General features: G+C 41.5%; 1 protein-coding gene across 2 annotated transcripts in view; it reads left to right on the top strand.

The window, feature by feature from the left end:
• The window catches only part of SLC12A4 (solute carrier family 12 member 4), a 63004-nt gene that overhangs the window by 22377 nt on the left and 21119 nt on the right, over nucleotides 1-19508 (top strand). Inside the window, exons 3-9 of one of the 2 annotated variants that reach the window (XM_083749894.1) lie at nucleotides 6861-6955; nucleotides 12308-12439; nucleotides 14458-14604; nucleotides 15606-15660; nucleotides 16357-16487; nucleotides 17261-17502; nucleotides 18535-18749. In XM_083749894.1, the coding sequence (XP_083606020.1) occupies nucleotides 6861-6955; nucleotides 12308-12439; nucleotides 14458-14604; nucleotides 15606-15660; nucleotides 16357-16487; nucleotides 17261-17502; nucleotides 18535-18749 (1017 nt within the window). Of the gene's footprint in view, nucleotides 1-6860; nucleotides 6956-8171; nucleotides 8606-12307; nucleotides 12440-14457; nucleotides 14605-15605; nucleotides 15661-16356; nucleotides 16488-17260; nucleotides 17503-18534; nucleotides 18750-19508 lie in introns of those variants that run through there. The other variant, XM_083749895.1, reaches the window with a different exon arrangement.

The raw sequence follows: 19508 nt of genomic DNA, 5'->3' as shown, positions 1-19508 counted from the left end.
CTGTGCAGCCGGTAGTCAGAGACTGTTGGTGTCCATTCCAGGGAAGTACACAACTGAATCTGTTTTGCTTTTGTTCTTGGCACCCTGGTGCTTCACAAATACCTGGTGCTAAATGTGGTCTAAAGTACTGGAAGGAGAAGGAGAATGGTGAGCCCCGTTGCAGAGAAAGGCAAAGGGTTCTTGCTGAGGGGTAGGTATTCCTTGATTTGGGACCTGTAATATTTCTGTGGTTTGGTCTTTCTTTCTTTCTTTCTTTCTTTCTTTCTTTCTTTCTTTCTGAAGCAGAGTTGTTTCTCTTGTAGAATCCTTCAGGTGGCAGCATTTGAAATGGGTAGTTATTGATTCCTTTTGTTTTTCGTTCCCATTTTTGGAAATGCTTCATTTCAGAAAATTAGCTATAGTGTGTGTATTGAACACAATGCACCTCAAAGGTTGGTGGGCTCTCCTTCACTGGAGATTTTAAAGCAGAGGTTGGAAGACCATCTGTCTGTGATTCTTTAACTGTGATTCCTGCATTGCAGGGACTTGGACTAGATGAAGCTTGGAGTCCGTTCCAACTTAACAATTCTGTGATTCTATAATTGGGCAATTGGAATGGGTATGATACCTGCCAGATCTAAAATTGAAGTTGTAAATAACTTCTGCATGTGCTGAGCACAGTTCTTCAGACATGCTAAAATAAGCATGCTGCTAGTTTTCAGTGCCTTCAATATATAATGCAAGGGTAGCCTATTGGACTACTGTATCTTAAAATACATTCAATCACCCTAAACTGTGTGTGATGTTTTAATTTGTTGGAAGCCGCCCAGAGTGGCTGGGGCAACCCAGATAGATAGGCGACATATAAATAATCAATTATGATTACCAAAATAATAATATTAAAGCTTTGAACTTGTCTGAATGTTTTGTAGACACATTTATTCAAGCTTGTGTTTGGTTGAATTGTCCTTCACCTGGAAAAATCCTTAGCTGCTGTAATTACATTTTTGTGTGTTTTAAGAATCTTGTAAACCAGCCCTGGACAGACTTAAGGCTTGTTAGATCTTTCCTCTAGAGCAGGCATCCCCAAACTCTCCCCCCCCAGATGTTTTGGGACTACAATTCCCATCATCCCTGACCACTGGTCCTGTTAGCTAGGGATGATGGGAGTTGTAGTTCCAAAACATCTGGAGGGCCGAGTTTGGGGGTGCCTGCTCTAGATGCACCAACTAGAGCATGGTGTAAAAGACATTCACTTAGAAGGAAAGATTCCTGAGTCCCAAAGTCTCTTTTGAGCACCAGAAAGTAATGGAGCTTACAGTCTTATTACTGCACGGAATTTCCTCTCTTCTCTACCCCACCCCAAGCTTTCTTCATTGCAGCAGTATAATTTTTTTTTGGGGGGGGCAATTGTTTTTGTTGCCATTGTTAAGGACCCCTTGTTGGGAGGCCAATTCCTTTTGCTGTATTCCAAGTCACTCAGAGATCTACCAGTAGTTCCTGATCTCCCATCTTCATACTCCAGTTGTAAAGTACCTTTTGACGGCAGTCTGCCCTGAAAACCATTTAACTTTAAAAAATCTAGCATTTAAACCATCCTGAACAGCTCAATCATAGCTATACATTACATGTCAAGTCAGAACTCAGTTCCGTTACATTTAATGGGGCTTCCAGGTAAGTAGGTGTAGGATTGCAACCAAAATACACTTAATGGCATATGAATTTTTATTTTTCAGCCCCAGTCAAATATTTTAGTTGAGTTACTTTTGGCTATTGCATAAATTTTTCAAATATTTTCAAGAGAGAGAGGTCACAAGTCTTGGGCTTGGTTAGGTAATAATAACAAACCATGTGAGGTAGCCGTTAATTCCTTAAATGAAATTCTGTTGTGTTTAATAATCCTTTTTTAAAAAAGGCAAAAGGCAAATGATTTGCCCATGTGTTGGCAACTGCATTTCCTAAAGTTAAGACACCAATGCCTCAGGCTTCCAGTAATTGATTGGCCTATTCTGAAGCAAAATTCAATATTGCTAATGAAGATCAAACTCTTGACGTCAGCTCACTTTGGAGAACTTACATATGTTGCAGCTGGAATCATTGACTGAAGTTGGCTTAAACCCTTGTTATAGGAAGGAATGGGAAAGTGAGTCACAAACGACCTTTTCACACATTCCATGGCAACAAATCCGAGTTTGCCATGGAGTGTGTGTTCAATAGGGAATCCCAGCCACTCCAAAGGTATGAAGCAAATATGCTTTGTACAATTCATTCTTTACATTTTGCCACCTCTCATAGTTTTACAAAGGCAGCTTTTAAAATGCTGAAACAAATGAGAACAGGGTTGTTAGTCATGCTCAGGACAAGACCCATCAAAATTAAACGATATGACTAACTTAGGTCCATTAATTTCAGTGGATCTGCTGTGAGTATAACTTAGCTAACTGCAACCCATAAGCAATACATTTTTTCTGTGAAATCTGGAGATGCTGGGGATTGAACTTGTGTACTACTGCATGCAAACTTTACTGTTGAGCTATGGTCCTTCCCCAAATATGGTCTAGTTGCCAGTGTGCCCCCAGGCCTTGTAATATATCATGTGAGGATGCTAAAGGCTAGTCCTGAGATGGGTTCTAAAAATGAAAATTGCTAAAGACGCCAATGTCTTTGGAGGTGGGATGGTAAAAAGGGAATCCTTTCTGGGCAGCTGCCAGCACTCCACAAAGCTTACATGTTCCTCATGCTCATTTCACCCTGCATATTCTTAGAACCCTTGTATAGAAGACAGCTGAAGGTGCTTGAAGATGAATGACTTTACGACTTGTGAACATGCAGGTGTCTTGTTTCTCTTTTATTTGCAAGTTTAGCTGGATGCTTGTAAGGTGGTTTTCCTGTTGAGTGTCTGGAGAAGTTAAATAACACCTGACAGCTGGAATAGTGAAAACAAACAAACAAACAAACAAACAAACCTGTTACATAAGAAAGTCATGATTTTTTTTGCTTGAAAAAATTAATCAGTTACAAACCATTTATCCAAATACAGGGGGAGCTGGCCTTGAAACGTGTTAACTTTTAAGCTTTATGAGCTGAAGCAATTGTGAAATGTGCAGATTAGTCAGATATTTAACTGAAGGTGATCTTGATTAATGAATGTTTCTGCCAGGGTAGTAATGTACTCCCACTGAGAATATAACAATTCATCTAATGCGCTGTCTGCAATGCCCAAATCAACATATTGATGGAGATTAAAATAGGATGTCCTTGCTGTGAACTTGACTTTAAACCTTTTGACTCTGGAACTGACAGTGGAGGAATTTGGAACTTATGGGAGTGATTTGAAAAGAGCAAAGAGAAAGCACATGTTTAGACAGAGAACCACATATCATCAAAGGCCACCTTGTAAATAAGCATACACAGGCTACTAGCCCTCAAACACTTTAACCTGGCTGCATTTCCTATAATACAGTATTTCCCAACCTGTAGGTTGCAAACCTTGTGCAAGTGGGTCAGAGTATGTACATCCAAAAATGATTAATGCTATTAATCCTTAACAGGTATGATGAATACCACTTACAACTGAACATTGGAAAGGCTAGAATCTTACATTTCAACACTTGGGAGCCACTCTCTGGTGGTTGGCAGCAGATCTGATGACAGCATGCTACAGGGTGCTCATACAGAGAACTGTTTTGACCGACTATTACAGCTTGCCTCTGATGCACAGGTGCCAAAGGCAGCATGTATGAGCACCTTCTGGCCAACTGCCAGCTGCTATGCCACCAGGATTGAGGCAAGGATGATTTGAAGTCTGCTCAGTTGAAATAAGAAATAATATATTCCCCATGTGTATCAGTCATGATCCGAGACTGACGGACAACCATCAAACACCACCCACATTGACCTACCCATTGGCAAATGCCAGTTCAGTTGTCCCTCTAGTACTTGCCAAAATGAACTAGTGAATAAAACTATTTAAAAATAACCATAGTTCATTATGTCTAACACTGCTTGCATAACCATATATTTTTGGAATAAATTTGTATATCTTTATGCAGCAATATCCTGCAATCAGGATTACCCAAACATTACCCAAACTCTGAATAACTCTGCAAGTACAAAGTTAAATATTTCAACAAATTCCGCATGAATCAGGGGTATTAAACAACTTTTGGTTAGATGGTTCAGGTAAGTTATAAATCAGCAAACTTGCAGTTAAAATGCTTGAAGCTGAGGTTTGCTGCAGATGTAAGGTGCAGAATTCACATGACAATAAAGAACTTTGCAGAGTACATAATTAAAATTAAGGAATTCGCTTCCAGAAAGTGTAGTGATGGCCGCCAACTTGGATAGCTTTAAAAGAGAATCAAATTCATAGAGGATAAGGCTCTGTTCTACCTCTCCTCTCGAAGGCAGCATGCCTCTGAATGCCACTTGCTGGGAGGGCAGGAAGAGCGCTGCTGCTCTCAGGTCCTACTCGGGGGGCTTCCCATAGGCATCTAGTCGGCCACTGTGAGAACAGGATGCTGGACTAGATGGGCCACTGGCCTGATCCAGCAGGGCTCTTCTTATGTTCTTATCAGAGTCTACTGGTAGATCTCTGTGATTTTCAGTAGGTTCTCTGGCAAGGCTCTCTGACTTCCAATTTCTTTACAGCATGGGTAGGCAAACCAAGGCCCGGGGGCCAGATCTGGCCCAATCGCAATCTCAATCTGGCCCGCAGATGGTCTGGGAATCAGCATGTTTTTACATGAGTAGAATGTGTGCTTTTATTTAAAATGCATCTCTGGGTTATTTGTGGGGCAGAGGAATTCATTCATTTTTTCCCCTTCCAAAATATTGTCCGGCCCCCCACAAGGTCTGAGGGACAGTGGACCGGCCCCCTGCTGAAAAAGTTTGCTGACCCCTGCTTTACAGCAACAACTAAAATGCTCCCCCCACCCCCCACCCCCCAAATGAAGCTGCTGAAGCAGAATTATGTCTGGCGAGCTGGAGAAACCAGGAGTAGATTTGTCTGTGAACAAACTTGTGAGCTTTGTTCTGGTACTGAACACCAATTCCTGAGTTGAGCATGAGCTCAGAGGCAATGTGTTCAATACTTTTTAGTTTACATATGTTTGCTTGTCTCACCATTGCATCTGGCTGTAGCTGGTGAACCTTGTAAACAAAAAACAAACAAAACAAACAAACAATCCTACTCTGCCTCTCTGGAATACTTCAGCTTTTTGTGAGGATGTCTGAAATTTTGCCTTGATGACTATGTGGGATGGGGCCTCCTGTTCTGCCATTTCCACAATCAGTCAGAATGCTGACAGGTTTAGAAATCATCCAGTCAAAAGGAAGGCAAGATATTTCTTTATTAGCAGTTATACTGCTATTCTACTTTAATAGTCGAAGGTTCCATTTCCTCCTTGTATTTCATTTGGAAGCAGGCAAGCATATTTTTTCTGGCCGAGAGCCATCTAAAACAATCCTGAATAGATTGCAGGGTTTTTTTGTTTGTAAAGCAAACAAATTCAGAGTATCAGGTTCTATAACTAAGTAACCAAGTAAAGATACTACTGTGTTGAAGCTAATGGGAAACTTGACTCTCTTTTTTTATACTTGGCTTTAATTCTTAACTCTGAAAATAAAAATCTGTGAGGCAGAATGGATCCTGTGCCAGTTGGCTAGTTGGGTGTACAGATCGCTGTTACTACTGTTGTTTTTTAATCTTGCGATTTCTGAAAATATTATTTTGAAATTTGGACATAGCTGGTGGGACTCGAATTGAGCAAAGTCCAGGTTTTAGTGACAAATAGTGGATTTGAAAGACTGAAATCTACATTTAAAGTTGCAGAGCTCCCCTATAATTTATCAGCATTTGTATAATACTTGCACCAGAAAACATTCTAGGCTCTTGACATTTGTTATCTCAGTAAAGCAAGCCACTGTTTTCACCCCTTTATTTTAGATGTGTAACTGAGACTGACTGAAGAGTGGCAGCCCTTAGGTCAAATAGTGAGTTGTTGGCTGGGCTGGGCTGGGTTTTTCTGGGTCACTTTGATTTTCCTTATAACAAAAGCTTAAAGCTAGAAGTTCAAATTTGTGCTGAAGTTGGAATTTCAAAGTTTTTAATCAAGATTTTCTTACAATTCTTGGTACAGCCCTTCATAGCAGGTGTAATTCCAAATGCAGGTTGTTTTTAACATTAATTACATATCCTTTAAAGTCAATGGGATGTATGCTGCAGGGTGGCACATTTTGAGAAGTATTAGTACTTATTGAAGTGTTTTCCAGAGCAATCTTACTCAGGGGCCATTGGATTTTGTGGATCTCCCTCTCTGTGGATGGAGGAAGAGGTCTGCCCTCGAAGGTCTCCTCCTGGCCACTGGAGGAAGGTCCATTGTCAATGTTAGAGCAGAGATGGGAAAAGAGGGTGTTCTGAGAGAGTGTTTGGAGTACATCAGGGTGCAACAGGCTTTATTACAGATTGCTTAATCCAGAACACTTTTGTTTCTGCCTTCTCCCCCAGTGTGTGGCCCCTGCCAGGGAATGCAGCCCTCAACAGGAAAATGGTTGTCCACCCCTCTATAGGGTAATGACACTCCCTCTCACCCCTGTCCTGGCTGGCGTTCCGCATGTAGTGAGAGTCTGCACTAGATAGCATCCCAGCATGCTTTGTAGTGTGCATGTGTGCGCGTGTGTATATATATTTGTCAGCTGAGAAATAAAGAGTTCTCCAAAGGTAATAAATTTCTGAAAGCCATCAATTTTAAGATCACAGGCTGGTGGAAAAAGAAAACAAAATGATGAAAGTGTACCAATTATGTCTCTTCCTTTTCTCATAATTATGAGGTGGTCTTCTTCCACAAATGATCTGGAATCTTCTTCTTTTCTTTCCACAGGCCATGGCAACCATAAAGAAAGCAGTCCTTTCCTCAACAATTCTGATCCTGGCAAAGGAGGAGATTATTATGACAGAAACTTGGCTTTGTTTGAGGTAAAATAATAATAATTTTAAATCAGCCTTGACTTTTTGTTCATTCTTCAGCTTCTTAGGGGTCCCTAAACCATGTTCCCACCTAAACCATGTTACTCATAAGAGTGGGAAGCAGATTCTGACCCCATCTGCACTATACATTTAAAGCAGTATCATACTACTTTTAAACAGGGAATCCTGGGAGCAGCAGTTTGTTGTGGGTGCTGAGAGTTGTTAAGAGACCCCTATTACCCTCAGACAGCTACAATTCCCAGAGTCCACTGGGAAGCTGGACTGACTGGACTGACTTTGGAAATTGTAGCTCTGTGAGGGGAATAGGGGTCTCCAAACAACACTCAGCACTCGCAACAAACTTCAGTTTTGACAGTAGGAATAAACAACTACAGTTTCCAGGTTTCTTGACTGCTCTCCTCTGTACACCAATTGCTGGAATTCCAAATAGGAAGAGCACTGATGCACTGAGGTCCTGCTTGTCAGCTTCCCTTGCACATCTGGTTGGCCACAGTGAGAATGGGATGCTGGATTAGGTGGGCCTTTGACCTGATTTAGCAGGGCTCATTTTATGCCCAGGTGTTGCTGGATACCAGCTGCTGTAAGCCCCAGCCAAGGAAGGGACAGCTTTCAGGGGAGAGGTGGCAGGTGGATGGATGTGCTTAACCCCCCTTGCCCCATCAAGGATAAAATGTGTTGAGCTACTTCCTCAAGTCTCTTTTCCCTGTGCATCTAAGTAGGTGGCTGTTGCGAAAGCCCACAATGACCTTGGGGAATTGTTTCACCCTTGTTGCCAACTCTTCCTTCCCTTGCTTTAGCAGAGCCAGTGGAGCAATCTTTGTTGACAAAGAGCATAGGAACTACAGTCCTTTCATTATCCCTGCAGCACTTGTTTCCACATTATCTAGGTTGTCTCAGTCCCCAATGTGCCTTTGGTTTCTCTGAATGCCTCTTCCCTATTATGTAGGCCCATCACTGACTGCCCTGGCCCACTGTGGCAGTTTTAGGTGTGGTGGTTCCTCATCTGGAGCGATCCCAGAAAACCATGTCCTGTCCATGTCCAAAATTTTATTTATCCAGACTACCCATTTCCTATCATGCTCTTGGAGAAAATTGTGGGCAATCAAGTAGCTAAAGCAGCCTTTGCTAGATGTTTAGAACTACCAACTCCATCAGCTTCAGCCAACGTGGCTTTGCTGGCTGGGGCTGATGGGAACCGTAGTCCAAAATAATTCTAGGCACTAGGCTGTGCTAAAGAAGGCATTTTAAAATTCATGCAAAAGAGCACATAAACGAGTGCAAAGTTGACCTTTTCTGATCTGCATTTTCACAGCTTGAGTAAACTAGAGTCTTGCAAAGAAATCCAGCAGTTACTAGTCCACAGAAATTTTTATTAGGCATTTCCAATTTTCCCCAGCCAAGTTGCTGTTGACAGGTCTGGAATGCCTCCTTTTAAAATGCAGCCTCAAAAAGAAGACAAGTCCTAACCCTGCAATGTCTTGTTGGCATTAGTCTTTTCAACCCAGAACCTTCAGTATTGCATCACAGAGGAGAATCCTCTGCCTGTGTTAGGTTTGAATAAGAGAATGCGGTGACCTTTCTGCCAAGGGATGTGTGGTCATGTCTCAAAATGAGTCCTGGGGAAATGGCTCTTCACAGGTTTGTGCCTTTGCTCTTGATATCCCATTAGTGAGGCAATTATTGGTGTGAGAGAGAACACAATAGAAAGTTTCAATTGACTTCTTTTTCTTTGATACTGTTAATGCAGGCAAAGGTTCATGTTTCAGTGGTAGATGGCATGCTTTGTTTGCTCATGTTACCAAGTTTAATCCCCAGCACCTCCAGCATTAAAAGAGGCAGACTTGAAATCTTGTAAATCTGTTGTCAGTCAGAGCAAACAGAACTGGGCTATTTGGACAACATGGCCGCCTATGGAACTGGTTCCTTTGTGTTCATTTGGTACAATGAATAAAAGAAAGAACTAATTTAATTAAAAGCTCTTTGGCAAAACACTCTAATGTAACTGAAACACCCCAGCAAAAAGATCTTAATTTAATTAAAGCTCCTTTAGCATTTTTTTATAATTACAAAAAAAATAATTAGTTTCACCTGTTGTTTACAGGCATCTGTCGGCCTTCAATGTTGGAAGTATTTGCAAGTGAATTGGGAAAATGTAAAACTATTAATCACACAAGGGTTTGTTTGTTTACCTGATTGAATTTAAAAAAATGCATTGTGGCATAACAGGTGTAGTCTTAGGCATGGATACCTCTTCTATACAAGACAAAACAGCAAATGTATTTTTAAAGTGGGGCTTTCAATCTGCAGTTCTGGTATTTGTATTAAAGATTTTTTGGGGGACTATCCAATTTAGCTGACTGAAACTCCCCCCCCCCCACTCGATTTTAACTTTTGTTTTTTAGGCTGCAAATCTATGGACACTTCCCTGGATGTGAGTCTCACTGAGACTTGCTTCTGAGCTGGCAGTATTGCACTGTAAACTGATTAATATGTTAAACATTGCAGCCCTAATTGAAACAGTTCCATTAGCTGGAGTTGGGGGCATTTACAGAAAGAGACGAAGCATATGGATGCAGGGCAGAAATGTTGCCAGATGGCTGCTCTACTTTCTGGGTACTGACTTTACTACAAAAGTTGAGCAGTTTTCTGCCTGTCTCTATAGAACCATGCCTCAGTCTCCTGCCAGGCCTTTTAAAAAAATATATTAAAAAATAGCAAGCAGCTGCTTCATCAGGTTTCAAGTGATTTGCTCCATTTTGTACAAAGCATTTCCATGGAGATGGCCCTTCAGGTCTCCTGAGGTTGCCTCAGCAGGCCTCTCCTCAGTTCATTAGCTCCTTCAGAAGCTTCCCATTTGCTGTGAGGAATGTTCTACTTGGCTCCAGCAGTCGGCCCTTTTGTTTTTGTTTTGGGTGTGTTGCATTGTATTTTTTTAAAAACACATCTTTGTGGTAACTGTTGGGAAAGGTTGGCCAACTTGCTTGCTTTTTCAGCAAATGTCAGTTTGCCTCTTGAAAGCAAACCCTCCAGCAAACTTCTTTTGCTGAGCTATGCTTTGGTGTCCATTTAGCAGATCCTCTCAGCCAACATCCGGACCCTCTCCAAATCCCATTTGTGGCATCAAAGACTGACAGGCAAGATGCCAGTACTGCGATGATGTGCCTGAGAGAATTAAGTTGTAAAAGTTCTAAAAGTAGGCCCATATTTTTATTTATTTAAAAGCATTGATAAACCACTTAAAGTCTCTAAGTGGTGTATGACATAAAAATAAACAATATCATTAGAACAAAAATACAACCGAAAACCAGTAAAACAGTAGTATAAAAGCACATAAAAGTGTAAAAAACAGGAATTCAAACAAATAATATTTTAAGGTAAGGGGTGAGCTAAATAAAGGGGCAGGAAATCAGTGCACAACAGCCAGAGCATAAACTACATGACTACATGTAACCAAATAGGTTATCAGTTGTTTAATTGTATTGAAACAACTAAATGTTTTGTGGCCCCTTAAAGACTATCATGTTTTATTATGACATAAAAACAGTTTCTTTTTCTTTTCTTTTTTCCTGCAATAGATTAACACAGGTATGCCTCTGGAAATGGTTCATTACATTTATTCTTAACATGACATGTTTTATTTTATCAAACTTAAACTGGAGGCGCAGTGCTTATCAGCTTTCCCAGTGTCTTTTGGAAGATGGTAAGGCCAGGAGCATGCTTATTACTTTGCAAGCAGCTGAGTAGAATCCTGAAAGCAGGTTTTTCCGTACAGCTGCAGAAGTGTGTGTGTGTATGACTAGATAAGTCATTTATTTTTATTTGTAATGTCCGCAGAAAGTTCCGGAAGCAGGGCCTGGAAGGTTGCTGAGGGACTAGGCCATCCTTGTCCCATGGGCCTCTTACATTGACGAGTGTATGATATAGTTGCTTAGCAACAGCAGTATACTTTTACCATATTCTTCCAAGCTGGGCATATATATATGTGTGTGTGGTCTGACATATATATACCCATATTCTTTTAGACCACATCAGTGAGTTTACCTGCAGGCTGAACTGGTGAGGGGAAACAAAGGCAGAAATGGGTAGATCTTTATTCAAATCTTTGCTTGGCTTCAAATTTGATAAGTTACACTGTGGAGCCTGCTGTCATTCTCCACCCAGACAACATTATTTTATTGGTTCTTTGTTTGATCATTTTATCAGCTGTAAGTATCTGCCAGATGTAGCACTAAAAGCAGCTTACAATAATAAATCACCAAAAACATTAAGGGTCAATAACCCTAAAATAGCATAGACAACTCAGAAGAACTTTGAATTGCCACTGAATTTCAGAGGAGAGCTGTGTTGGTCTGCTGCAGAAAGTTTTATGACACCTTCTTAAAAACTTAACACATTTATTGTGGCCTGCGCCACAATTATACTTTGTGTAATTCTGTATGGAAAAATGCAAGAACAGTCAGTCAGCGCAAGTCAGAACCACCTGTAAGGAATGCTTTCTGTGTGAAAGGTCTTTAGCTGGTAGAGGGGGGTGGCTTGCTGGTTTAAATTCATTCATTCATTCATTATTTAATAAAATTTATATGCTGCTTGATTTCAAGAAAAAAATACAACTCTGCTTAAAACATACAAAAATAAAAATACTAGAACAGATTAAATTACCTCAACTTTTGAAGCACCTGAGTAGGTTTGTCTAAACATAAATGTTTTTAGCAGGCATCGAAAAGCGTGCAGTGATGCTGCCTGCTTGATCTCAATAGGCAGGGAGTTCGAAAGTGTAGGCACTGCCATGCTAAACAATTGAGGAACGCTACACAAATGTGGAGTGGGTATTATGTGGTACCTGTTGTTGTTGTTGTTTAGTCATTTAGTCGTGTCCGACTCTTCGTGACCCCATGGACCAGAACACGCCAGGCACTTCTGTCTTCCACTGCCTCCTGCAGTTTGGTCAAACTCATGTTCGTAGTTTCAAGAACACTGTCCAACCATCTTGTCCTCTGTCGTCCCCTTCTCCTTGTGCTCTCAATCTTTCCCAACATCAGGGTCTTTTCCAGGGAGTCTTCTCTTCTCATGCTACCTGTAGTAGTGCCAATTCTGCCAACTGAGGTGGTTGGCAGGAAACGTGCAGAATAACAAGCTCTGAGACTTCATCAATCTGCAGGCGTCATGTTGGAGAGAGGTGCCCCCCATTATATGGAAACAATCCCATTGGTCTACTTCAAAGGCTGTTGTAACAATTTCTGAGGGCATATAAATGTAGTGCCTTGAGCACGGAAAGCACTATGTAAATGCTAAGTATTTACTGTCATTACTAAACCTCACCATCTTGTGTTTCCTTTGCAGGAGGAATTGGATATTCGGCCAAAGGTCTCTTCCCTGCTTGGCAAGCTGGTCAGCTACACAAATCTCACTCAAGGAGCAAAGGAGCACGAGGAAGCGGAAAGCACGGATGGGTCAAGAAAGAAAATATCAAAAGTATGTAGGGTTTTCCCCTCAATTAAAACAACTACAACTACTGCTTGTAGTAGTATCTTCCTCCTCCTCCTCCTCATTTATTCAATTTATACCCCACCCTTCCTCCCAAAGGAGCCCAACATCAATATCATTTTTTTTAAAAAAATCTAGAAACAGTTGAAAACATTCTAAAACAATTTAAAACCATCATATTTCTTTGCCGGTAATTTCAGGGTTGCCAGCTTCTGGCATAAAATGCCTGAGTAAACAGAAATATTTTAAAATTCCTCATGAAATTCAGTGAGGCTGAAAGATGAATTGCAACTGAGAAGCCCTGTCACACACGTCAATGTCAGCTGGGTGGTGCCCCAGTGACAGTACCACCACCAAGGCTTCACCTGGCCATTGCAGGGTCTGAGATGATTGACATTGGGGAAGGTGCTCTTTTAGGTACCTGGGTCACTAGCCATTTAGGGCTTGATACTATACATTTCAGTTGGGCACAGTTCTTTGTTTTTGCTGTTTGTAGCATGATGTAGTAGCATTTTGCAATGTTGAAATCCACACTAGTCATCAGTTAAGATCTCTTCAGGTTCTCCCTCCCCCCCGCCATGGGTTCTGTGCAGCCCATTTATGGGTCACACTTTTATAGATGCTTATTAATTCAGATGTCTGCGCTGAAGCTTAACCTCTATATCCATCATGGAATAACAATTCCCTTCTATGTTCAAGCCACAAAAGCTCAATATGTTTTAATTTCAAAGCAGAGGGCATTGATTCTGTTGTGATTCAGAACTATAGCAGCTATTTCTGTTATACAGAGAAATCAATGGAGGTTTTAGTCAATTTTGTCCCCTGGAGTTTGTTTGGGAGGCTATTAATTGTGAATAATTCTCCACATTTGTGAACAACAGGCTTCCCTGACCCTAAGGGTCAGCAAGCAGAGTCTCCTTCCTATGCCTGTCCCTTCCGCCTGACAAGGCAAATAACCACACACACACACACACACACACACACACACACACACACCCCAGCACCTTGTTTCCCATTCTAGAGGCAAAAGAGATGTGGAGAAAGTGGTAGTTTGAGTGGTTTGGGATTGCTGGCCCTTCAGAAGTGGTAGTTAATTAAAACACTAAAAATGCAGACTTCATTCTAAAATAAAAACAGCTATAATCCCAACAGCACCTTAAAACTTTCCTACTCTTCTCTCTCTGAATGCTCAAGTTCTTAAAATGATTTTAACTTGGTGCTGAGATGGAGGGAAGGTGGCTGCCCAGTAACATTTCTAGGAGGTAAACATTTCTCAGAAGAGAATGCCAAAGCCTGGGGGCACCACCACTGACAAGGCCCTGTTTTAGGGTTGACACATATCTAACCTCTAAAGGTAGCAGGATTCTCATTGAAGTCCTTGGCCAGCAGGCAGGTTTGGAAGGGAAAAGCAGTCTTTTGAAAACTAGAAGCTGTGCTGCAGTTTAGACCCTAGACACAAGTTCTATTGTGTGTTTAGTGTTTGTAAGACATAGCAGGATCCTTTTGGCCAAAACCCAGAATGAACAACTCTGATTATTATACTTTTGTTCAGTAATCAAATTCAAGTAAATTCAGGTTGTTTCATATACAGTAGACACAACTTACACGGAGAGGGCAAGTACCTGAGCCACCCACTGCACTTTCCTACAAGAGAGAAGCTATTTGCAACTGTTCAGAACAGAACAGAGGGAGATTGTCCAATTCCGGCACCCAGTGAAATGCAAGGATCTCTGAGGTGGCACATTTTATGTAGGAAAGTCACGTTTAATGTCAGAAAGGCTGAGCCAGTGCAAACAGGGAATGGGCAGAAAGAGCAATCCTTGTGGTTTTTTTTTGATGGATGCTTATTAAGACCTTTTTAGGCACCATAGGAGGTACTTCCAGCCACACTAATGCTCACAGATGCCAAATTGACATCCCTGGATCAATGGCAATAACCAGTACATGCAATACTACTGAATTACCATGAATTGAGGCTTGACTTACATATCTCGTTTCTTTTTCAGTCACCCAGCATGGGCACCTTGATGGGTGTTTACCTGCCGTGTATGCAGAATATATTTGGGGTCATTCTCTTCCTGCGATTGACATGGATGGTGGGAACGGCTGGTGTTCTGCAGTCCTTCCTGATTGTCTTAATCTGCTGCTGCTGTGTGAGTACATGACTCTGTTGCAAAGCTCTTCTCTTCAAGATGCCTTCCTGCCTGCCTCCTTTTGCATAATAAGGCTCCTTGCCCAATCATGTAATATCCGTATTTCCTAAAAGATAGAAAACAGCGGGTGTTTAGTTGGGGGAATGTCTGCTCACTTACCTTGCTTGGGTGCCTCAGTGCCTCAACCGACTTGGCTATTTATTTTGCCTGTGTGTGTCTCTTGTGTGACCCCTTTCCTTTTTGTCTTTCCCACTGTCTAAATTGCCAGCTCTGTGGAAGAGACTTGTCTTGCAGGGCACTATAGTTCACTGAGAGCACTATAAATCTAATACTTTGGCTACAGAACACAGAAAGGAGAACGATAATGACAAAAGTCTAGCACACTCTTGTCCACTACAAAAGCCTTGGAAAAATTAATAAAAACCCTGTAAAATTATCTCTGTGCATTATCTCCACTTTGTAATAGTGGCCAGGCAGCTGAAAGGCAACAAACCAAACCAGTGTGGAGTAGGGGTTAGAGTGCTGGACTAGGATTTGGGAGACCACAGTTCAAATCCTCACACAGCCATGAAGGTGACCTTGGGCCAGTCACTATCTCTCGGTCTAACCTACCTCACAAGTTTGTTGTGAGAATAAAATTAGGAGATGGGGAGAAAGGTGTGTGCTACCTTGAGCTTCTTGGAGAAAAGGTGGGATATAAATGTAATAATAAATAAAGTAAATAAGTCCTCTTCACACATTATTCACACGAAGAGGGAAAGTGAGTAGAGAGGGGCTTTGGGAATTTACCAAAACGTGTTGTGTTTTCAGACTTGGTGGTTTCTACCTTCATAGTACAGCCTGTTGTGCTCTCAACCAGTTTGGTTAGTGATCAGAGATGATGGGAGTTGTAGTTCAAAATATCTGAAGAGCAACAGGTGGAGGAAGGGTAGAATAGTGGAGCAGCTGTAGTCTTCCTTGCAAAGGTTACTTGTAAACATCCATTTTTCCCCTATTCACAGACTATGCTGACAGCCATATCGATGAGTGCTATTGCAACAAATGGTGTCGTTCCAGGTACTGTGTAACTTAACCATTGTAGATTCTGCTTTAAACCACTTGGAATCCGTGTACCAAGTAGATGAGTACAGGAAGCATGTATCCTTTCAAGCTTAATAGATCAGCTTCTCTTGTACATGGATCCTGAATGTAATCTATAAGGTTTGACCTCTGTTCATTGCACTAGTTTGCATGGAATTCGCACTTAAAAGCCAAAATGAATGAGTATGCCTAGCACTCTCTGTCATGACATTTAGCAAGATGGAAAATTGGCTATGGTGATATCTTTTCTGGAAAAGATCATTTCCCTTGTGGTTATGAAAGCAATATTTCAAATGAGAAGGCACTGCAGTTTGAGAGCTTCTTTTTTTTAACCCACTATGAGTTTGCACGCTAACCTATATTTTCTTTCCACTTCTTACACCAACTGGGGACCCAAGTTAGTATTTCAGGTGCAAAATTTCCTGTTTGGGAAATGAAAGAGCAAAACTTATTTGAGCCAAGTTCTGAAACATTCTGTATTCACTGAGTTCATTTAACAGCAGAGCTATTGTTAGTTACGAAAATGATGCCTGTTTTCAATAAGCATAGAAAAAAATTGTACCTAATTTACGTAAAGCAACTTTTCCCTCTGATTCTTCTTTTTGGAATCTAGCTTACAATTGTTCTTTGTGTAATCCTACAGAAAACATTTCTCTCTCTTTAACTTTATAGCTGGCGGTTCATACTTCATGATCTCAAGATCATTGGGACCTGAATTTGGTGGCGCAGTGGGACTGTGCTTTTACTTGGGGACAACATTCGCAGGCGCTATGTACATCCTTGGTGCCATTGAAATTTTGCTAGTAAGTAGTGACAAATACATTTCAGGGAAAGATGAAAAATGTTAGAATTACAGGCATATCTCATCTTACACAAAGGTTCAGTTCCAGGAGTTCACATGTAGACACAAAAATGCGTAAAGTCAAGACCCTCCAGAACTGCCCCCTCATGCAGGGATTCTTACGCAGCTTTGCGAAGGAGTCACAAGGGCTCTAGCAGAGTCCCAGAGCCCTCCTGCCTCCTTAGCAAAGCCCAGTGCCTTGCTTGCCTTGCTCACAGTTCCAGAGAGCTTAAAATAATACCATAAGGGTATTTCATCTACTTATTTATTAAATATATATCCTGCTTTCTGAGAAATTATATTCACAATACAGATTTCACATCATCTAAAATTGTTTTGCTACGTTACGATATATATAAAAAAAAGGATGAAAACAGAAGCAAAAACAATTCCATAAATTAAAGTAGTAAAGCAACATTAAAATCCATGGACACCCCCCCACAGCACAAAATCTGCAAGAGAGATTACTCTCTGAAAGTCACTTAGCAGAGTTAAGCCTTCAGAACTTCCTTAAACTTTGGAAGGCACCACTGTGACGACTTATTACATGCTGGAATCTTGAAAAATTGATTAAAAATTGTTTGGTTCATGTTTGTTTATGATCATTGGCTACGCAAGACATAAATTTGGTTTAGCTTGGATATATATGTGTTTTGCCAGGGATGTCCTGTTGAACCTAAGGACATCATAAATTGCTTTCTTTTTGTTGTAGACACTGTGTTCTAACTGTTTCAGACATACATTGCTCCTCAAGCGGCCATTTTCCATCCAACTGGGGCCCATGACACTTCCAACGCCACGCTGAATAACATGCGAGTTTATGGGACCTTGTTCCTCACGTTCATGGCTGTGGTGGTCTTTGTAGGCGTGAAATATGTCAACAAATTTGCATCTCTGTTTTTGGCTTGTGTCATAATATCCATCTTGTCCATCTATGCTGGAGCAATCAAATCCATCTTTGAGCCACCCGTTTTTCCGTAAGTAAATGCCAACAACTGAAACAGAGTTGTTTGAAATCTCCTTACAATAGTGCTATCAATGAAAAGAAAAAAATCCTAGCTGTTGGGTTGGGAGATGGGGCTTCCCCCCCCCCCAAGCCCATACAGCTGGGTAAAGAGGGGAACCTGCATAAATTTATTTTTATCAAATGAAATACTGCCCCTTCCAATCCAGTCCACACATCTGAGAAATAAGGATTAAAATACAAATGTTGGCCCTCAATGGAGAGACAAGTTTTCCCACCTCTAAATTAACTTTAAGGGGGGGGGGAGAAATGCAAGTTTAGGGAAGGAACATAGGGAAGAGCAAGAGATAATGAGCATTTAAGAGAAAAGAAGACCTTTGGTGCCTTTTTAGAGCAAAGGAAAAGTGCAGAAAAGGGTCCTTCAAATGTTTAGGTTGCATTTTTCTCTGCATGGAAAGACTAAAATGCTTGAGGGTAGTTTTTTGTAGTATAGAAGAAAAAAAGATGACAGAGAAAAGAAATGGTAGTGTTTTGTAGAATTAATGTGCATTCCTAATACTTGCACTGATCAGTACAAGATTAATCAGTCAATCACCTACCTACTTCATATAACACAAACTGAATTTATGGAATTTGGTGTCATAAAGTATGCTGATGGACCACTAGCTTAGATGAGTTTAAAGAGGATTAGGCAGAGTCATGAAGAATAAGGCTGCAAATCATAATAGCTTTGTCAAAACTTAAGGTTCAGAGGTCACCAAATACTAGTTGCTGGGGAGCAACAGCCAGAAAGGGCTGGCTCCATCATGGCCGCCTCTTGGGCTTCCTGGGAGCATCTGATCGGTGACTGGGAAGCAGGATGCTTGAGGAGGTGGTAGACTTTTGGTCTGATCCAGCAAAGCTCTTGTTGTATTCCTACATTTTAAAAGTGATCTATTTTCTGCTGCTTTTTTATGGACTTCAGGGGAGAGGGTTTTTTTGTGGATTTGCAAGAAATCTATGAAGCGTATGTATAACAAATCTGCAAACCTTTGTGTCTTCCCAGAGTTTGCATGTTAGGCAACAGGACTCTTTCAAGGGACCAGTTTGATGTTTGTGCCAAAACTACAGTCGTTGGCAACGTCAGTGTGCCCTCCCAGTTGACGGAACTCTTCTGCCCAGGCTTCAATATAACCTCTGGATTCTGTGATGAGTATTTCCAGTTCAACAACGTTACTGAGATTGTAGGGATTCCTGGAGCTGCTAGTGGCATTTTGAAAGGTAGAGGCAAAAATAGTACCGTGTGATTCTCCACTGTTATTGGAACATGCCCAGTTCCAGTGCCAGGATATTATGCACCATTGGCAAGGCTAACTACTTGCACTCCCCTCTCCCCAATTCTAACCTCAGTTTTCCAAAAACAGATGTGTCAGGGAACTGCCATCGGAACCAGAGGCGGAGGGAAGGCTCCAGAGGGATGCCGGAGAGGGTCCCAGTAGGGAGAAAGGCAGCCCATCTGATGGGGAAGGAAATCAGCGTAGCACCAGTGGAGAAGGGGGGCAGAAGGGGGAATCAGCGAGGGGGCTCCAGGACCCCTTGCCGGAGACCAGCGGGGAGAGCATGGGTCCTCCGCTGCCCACACCCTCCCTGCGCAGAAGACTTCCGCGCAGGGAGAGTAGGAGGAGACTAGGTGTCAAAAGAACTGCTTTGCTGGAAGAAGTTCAAGAAACGCACACTGACGGTTTCTGCCAGTGATTGAGACAGCACGGGTGAGAGGCTGTCCAGACAGGAAGGGTTCACCCAGGTAACCTAGCCAGGAGTGGCAACAACTTACGCACGAGCAACCCCTAGAACCATTACAAGATGGTTTGTAGGAAAAATGGAAAGCCCAAAACCTAATTGCTAAATTTATTTTAAATTGCAATAAAAACTTACACAACAATCTTTGACAGTCTTTCTCAAATGCAAATGAAAATGTTTTAGCACACAAATCGTTTTAAATAATCTTGCGAATTGTGATGTTAAAATGTAAGTCTCTTC

The sequence above is a fragment of the Podarcis gaigeae genome (genome assembly GCF_964106915.1).
Source record: "Podarcis gaigeae genome assembly, chromosome: 8".
In the NCBI taxonomy this organism is placed as follows: domain Eukaryota; kingdom Metazoa; phylum Chordata; class Lepidosauria; order Squamata; family Lacertidae; genus Podarcis; species Podarcis gaigeae.
The sequence above is the reverse complement of the archived record's forward strand: the minus strand, read 5'-3'. Positions and strand labels throughout refer to the sequence as shown.